The 6000-nt window shown below is 47.6% G+C and overlaps 2 protein-coding genes across 2 annotated transcripts; both read right to left on the reverse strand.

The window, feature by feature from the left end:
- Nucleotides 1-609: 609 nt before the first annotated feature.
- On the reverse strand, nt 610-1439 carry F4812DRAFT_456100 (uncharacterized protein; the record flags this gene model as incomplete). The annotated part of the gene is made up of 2 exons (XM_047936929.1): nt 610-675; nt 732-1439. 2 exons carry the CDS (start codon nt 1437-1439, stop codon nt 610-612), a joined length of 774 nt encoding a protein of 257 aa, XP_047794315.1.
- Nucleotides 1440-2158: 719 nt separating this feature from the next.
- On the reverse strand, nt 2159-5202 carry F4812DRAFT_201858 (uncharacterized protein). Its single transcript, XM_047930240.1, has 2 exons — nt 3780-5202; nt 2159-3701 (listed from the first exon to the last, which is right to left on the reverse strand). Exons 1-2 carry the CDS (start codon nt 4566-4568, stop codon nt 2298-2300), a joined length of 2193 nt encoding a protein of 730 aa, XP_047794316.1. The 5' UTR covers nt 4569-5202; the 3' UTR covers nt 2159-2297.
- Between the last annotated feature and the right edge of the window lie 798 nt (nt 5203-6000).

Below are 6000 nucleotides of genomic sequence, written 5' to 3' on the forward strand. Positions count from 1 at the left end.
TAAAATGTCAGACCTCACAGTTTACCAAGTAGTCAATTGATGTAGGCGGTGTATGATCGATTCTTCGGGCCTATCCAGTAATTGTAACTTACACCTTCTCAGGAAACTCCTTGGCCCCTTTTCCCTCTCCCGTAGATATCCGAAATTTAATCATCCGAATCTCTTATGGCATCTCAAATTCAAATTGAAAAGTAACTGAATAGCTTCCAAGTCAAATCTATTGATGCCGTATAAAAGCGATAAACCGAACGCTATGAGAGTATGCAAATAGCTACAACGACCAGCCCATTTAACAGAACATACTTCAAGGCCGATATCCTGAATCGCTAGTGATTGTGGTAACTCCACGGCCGACCCGATTACCCTTGATGCCTTCCGAACCTCTCTACCTCCTATCAGTCCCTATTCTTCTCATGGCGTATGACCGTCAACTTCTATCACCACTGGAGATCAACGGGTCCTCTAAACCTCTGTATCGTCAAATAATCAAAGCAACGAAATTTTCGACATACTGCGACAGTCCGAGACATATCGAGAGAAGGGGACATTTCTCTGGGTCTCCCTCGTCGTCTTGACATATTGTTAGGTTCTCCAGATATCGATTGTTCTCTAGTTCTCCCGCACCGCTTTCACCGTCTGGAACGATCTCTGGCCGAAGTCTGGGAGAACCAGCTCCTTCAAGACCACAATCGCAACCACCGGTCCCTTTCTGCTTGAAGAGCATGACGTACAAATTCAAGTTCATGCATTAAGTTAAACGTATACGCTTCGGAAAGGACGAGGCCATCCGTTCGGTTTGCAACCTCTTGCAGGATGTCGTCCACAACATTCAGAGACCGGGAAGGGCCAGCACCTAAGCGACCCCGGAAGTGCTGCCACATAACTGTAAATATTTGGTTTAGCAATGTATCAAAGGTATATTGTACGTTTTCTCTGACGCGTGACACGTCCAGAGTGGCGAGTCGATCTCCCTCGAGAAGTCCGAGCTTATCGAGCACCTGTTCAAAGTGTGCGGCTTCTATTTCTATTTCGTCTTCCGATAACAAGTTTTGAACCCAGATCTGTAAAAAGTCCAATACAGCTACATTAGCGTCTTCCCTGAGGTCAAACGTTGTGGTTGCTCGCCGGCCCGTATCCAACCCTGTCGTGAGAATGTAGGTCCATCGACCAAAGTTGATTTCTTCCCTTGAGTCTTGGGGATAGTCGACGATTCCCCGTCGCAAGAATCGGGCTATTTCTTCGAAGTTGTCCTCTACGTCGCTCCACCGTAGAGGTTTTGCTCCTGTTAGGCAATGGTGGCATTGGTGCGATTCTGACGCGTCGAGAACGATAAAGTGCGGTCGGTAAGAAGCCGCACGGTAGTGTGGACAGTAGGATATGGAGTTTACTCCTTCGCAGAGCTCGCGAATGAGACAATGCTCTATTATGCCAATGCCCATCCTAGTGTTTCTGCATGTTGAGCAAATTGTCCAAGTCCTGTGTACCTAGCACATCTTGCCGTGTTCAAATTGAAACCGAGTGTTTGATAAGGTTGATAGAATTGATATGAATAAGTGCGCTGAATTAACTTGCTTGTTTCATAATAGCTTCATAATAAACGACCGACTTAGATGAGCTATTCTTGATGAAGTTCTCATAATCATCTATAAAAGAAAAAAAAAGAAGAAGAAGAAGAAGAGTAGGTTAGTCTGTAAAAGTGGTGATTGTTTGGGAGAATAGAGCTCCATTAGATTATCTACCTGGTAGGGAAACCATTATCAACAGATTAATAGCCAGCAGCTTGGTTTTATACTGTACGACTGCGCTTACGTCCTACTTACGTCCTTTAGCTGAGAAGTGGTATCATACAGGTATATAAGTAGGTGTTCTTTCCTTATTGTTGAGACTAAACCTTACATAGTAGGAGGTAACTATAAGGAATTATACGAAAGGCGAGGCACGACACACAGGTATTTACCTAAATCACGCGGCAACATCAATGGTACCTACATACCTCATAAGGTACGTAACCTAAGGTAGAGATTATGTATTTGTCTTCATTAGGTAGGTAGGTACCCATCCATCACCAACAGGCTTATCCTTAGGTTAGGTAGACACCAACCACATGTGAAAAAACCACAACGCCATGAATCCGACCTAACAGTTAACAGGTACCTATGCCATAACAAACGAATGCGAGACTATTCACACCTTTCCTCGTAATGCTAGGCAGAATATCCCAAGTCATCAATTCCAACTTCATAGGTATGTACTTAACACTATGGCTATATCCATACACTCCTTTCATTCTTTATTCTTCATTCTTCCCTCCCAATGGTAGCTTCCATATTGCCCATGAGCACGTGGACCTGGATGCTCGACCCAGGACCATTGGCACCTTTCTGAGCTTCTAATGTAGATCCCGGCCAACCCCCAACAGATTTGACGATCTTGACATCTCTCCCCTTGACCCTCAATCTACCGCTTGTCGTGTCGGCGCGTAAGTATCCCTCCCACGCCTGGGGATACCGTAGTCCCATGTCCCCGCTAGTGGACTTATGGAGAGATTGTAGGCAGTTAAGTGACCGGCTGCCACCCAGGCCCCTGTCTCCGTGCCAGACTGGCTCAAGTATGCGGATAGCTGTGGAACCGCTCGTCGTTACAGTCTCCAACCGAGCTGGTTGATTCGGCGAAACCCTCTCCTCATTCATGACGGGGAGTAGATCAAGAGCAATATCACTAGCAGTACTTTTCAGCTCGATCCCGGCACCGAATGCGAGTGCGCCATGTATTCCTCCGGAAGTTGATTTAACGTCGACGAGGTAATCACGAAGTGGGATCTGCTCTCTCAAATGCACTGGCTCGGTGGCGCTAACGGCACCAGATATCGAGCTCAAGGACAAGACAGCAGCTTTCGGGTCCGTTTTGAGCTCTTCCTTGGGAGTGATGGATACGGTAATGTGGCCAGAGGTCGTGTGTAACCCCAGCATATCGTAAAGGGGCCAGTTGCCCTCAATTTTACCCGACGTAGTTGAGACCTCAATGATACGAGAGTCAAGCACGTATGAATCCCTCGCAGGGATGAAAGTATAATCCGGGGCTGAGAGCATGAGGCCAGAGTTGTTGTACGATGTAGGGTGATCCGTACCGGATGTGATATCCCCTACGATGGAAGAGACCCTCGTGTAGCCCGCCACGTGGAGAGACAGATCATCCAAAAATAGCATGTCAAGATGGGCCGAGCCTAACGATAATACTCCAATCTCGGCGTCTTCAGGGACCCAGATAGTCGCGCGCATTTCGACGCAAGGCCAGATGTTTGGGTCCAGGGCATTGTACTTCTTGGGTACACTAATTTTCATGGCCTGAGCATCTTCGTCTGTGAAGGTGTCGAGTAAAATGCCCTTGTCGTTAGTGGCGATCTCCAACACCAAGCGCGGGCTTCCGCCGGCATCAAGCCTTCGTACATTAACTTGGCCGGCAACGCGCACCTGGGCGTTTCCGGAGTGCGCATGCTGGCTTTCCATGAAAGTAATATTGTGGTTCCTATCAAAGTTGAGGCCTAGGATCTGGTCCTCGAAGCGGTGCACAGCATTATCGCAGTAAGTTGGCTGGAAGGGACCGACAACCACAGGCACATCAGTCCCGGGTTCAGTCACAGGCTCCCTTATGGGCTCCGATGGTGGTGATCCTTCGACGGGTTGCGCCCCAATTATTTTTCTCTGAGTAACCATATTAACGACAGGTTCCAACTAGGACTGAGGGAAAAGGTGAAGAAATTAGAGATGGGCAAGGCTTACATGATCATCTCCGTTTATAGTTCGCAAATAATTGACGGCCACGAAGATCGAGATAGCCATTATAATCAGGCTAAGCACCGAACCACTCCAACCGAGCCACATAGGCAGCCGTCTCCTGACTCGTCGAGTCCAGTGCGGTGTGTCACCATGTTCTTCGTCAATTGGTTGGCCGATGCTCTCGGGATCTCTGGCTAACAGCCTCTCATTCTCGAAGATATCCTGCACACCCATGGTAGAATTGAATGTGCTGTAACTTATAGATTGGCGCTGTTGGTTGGCTGTGGACGAGGGGGGTGAGGCTGGCGGTGGTGAATACGCTGGTGGCGCGTCCGAATATACGGAAAGAGTCCGCCCTCGTGTTGGGTAGATTCCGAAAGAGGTATGTGATGATGACGAATGCAAGTACGTATGCGCAAGCGCGGGATTGGGTTGCTGTTGATGTGGTGCAGCCGAGCTGCTAGTCGCGTGCTGTTCGGAATGACTAACTTGTTCGGTGATGCCTGATGTTGCGGCAGTGTGGTCGTAGTTCTGAGAACTATCTCCTACTCTCCTATATCCTGACGAGGAGCTTTCCGCTTCTGCTTCCCGAGCTTTTGATTCAGCACCAGACTCTAATGTCTGCTGGAGCGTTGAGTCGGGGATTAAGATGTTTGGTACGTTTGGAATGGCATGGTGGGAGGATAGTAATGATGAGGAGAAGTAACCATCCGTAGGCGATAATTGATCAGCATAGTCATCGCCGCCATCTGATTCATCGGTCATGGAGTACAAGTTATCAGCGTAAGGCATAGCTGTTTCGGTTCGTTGAAACGGTCTTGGCAAGATTGAAACTATCGCCAAGCTGTCCTGTTACACTGGAGACGCTTCGCCTGTGTCTTACCGCAACCGGCAGAGGCAAGAAGACGTTGGAGATTGAAATAGCCAAGTTAACAGCCAATCGCACGAACAAATGATTGAACGACGATATAATTAGGATTATTTTCTCCAGAATAATGTATAAAATGATTGTTTCTTGAGTGGTGTGTCGTTGAAGAATCACACAGAACCTGGTAGTTTTGATGGCGACAGATAGTTGTTGAGAGGCTTAAGCACTACTACACTACGATGCTCGGAACCCCGATTGGTATACCTACCTGGATTAACTCCGATTGATACCTTAGCAGCGCCGCCCTAACCCTACCGAAGTCAAGAAGGCTGCGTAAGCCCTATCCTATCCCGCATACAAGTGTACGCACGTCAATCCGTATAAACGTTGGTTCTCTTTTACTTTCGCCGTAGGGCAGAAGCGGTGAAAGACTTGTTTCTATCCAGCCCAGTCCAGTCCAGTCTCTTGGGGGAACTTGCTGCGAAAAGGGAAGTTAGATAGGTACCTAACCTAGAGGGAGGATTTGTCGGTCTAGCTGAGATGAGTATATATCCAGGGTATAAATACTACCTAAGCTATAATGTTATACTACATGCGAATTCCCCCGCTCTGGTGATACGTCAGCTATTAGGCCGTTAGAGTTGGGATTGGAGTTATACGTCGTCTAATGGGGCGAATTGCGAATTCAATGCGTACCTAACCTAACTTGATTGGCTGGAGGGAACCCGGATAGCTACGACACTATACTATACGCTATACACATTATATACGCTTTAGTTATACATTATACTTTCAAGTTAGATAAAGTAAGTTAAGGTACCTCCTATATGATGACGACACACGGTACCTAGGTACCTATCCACGTCCGATTGACGGGTTGTACCTTTAGTAGGTATGAACGGTTACCCCTTCCGAGGGAGGTACCCCGGCCCCGCGATCGGACTTCCGGGTTTGCGGTGGAAAAAGCTCCGCTTTGCGTGGGTTATGTAATGGAACCGATCGGACGGGGGAATGATGGGATGCTACGGCACGGCACGGCACGGGAGAAGAGAAGATACCTAGTATATATACCTACCTACCTAATGTAGGTATGTATTGGCTGACGTAAAGGGGAGAGCTTCAGCTTAGGTTGGAAGCTTTATCTACGGCAATGACATGACTCGTATATTAGGGATACCATACGCCTTTCTATTCAAACTTTTATTAACGGCTCTCGAGTAGAGTTTAAACTTCGGTAGATTGGAAGATAGGTACCTAGGTACCTATCCAGAGAGAGCTCTAGCTGGATTATTAGGTTGGATGCAGGTACGAGCTTATGTATGTATTGAAGATAACCTACCGAACCTGGGTAACCTG

This window comes from Daldinia caldariorum, assembly GCF_022478825.1.
Source record: "Daldinia caldariorum strain CBS 122874 unplaced genomic scaffold F4812scaffold_2, whole genome shotgun sequence".
Classification (NCBI taxonomy): domain Eukaryota; kingdom Fungi; phylum Ascomycota; class Sordariomycetes; order Xylariales; family Hypoxylaceae; genus Daldinia; species Daldinia caldariorum.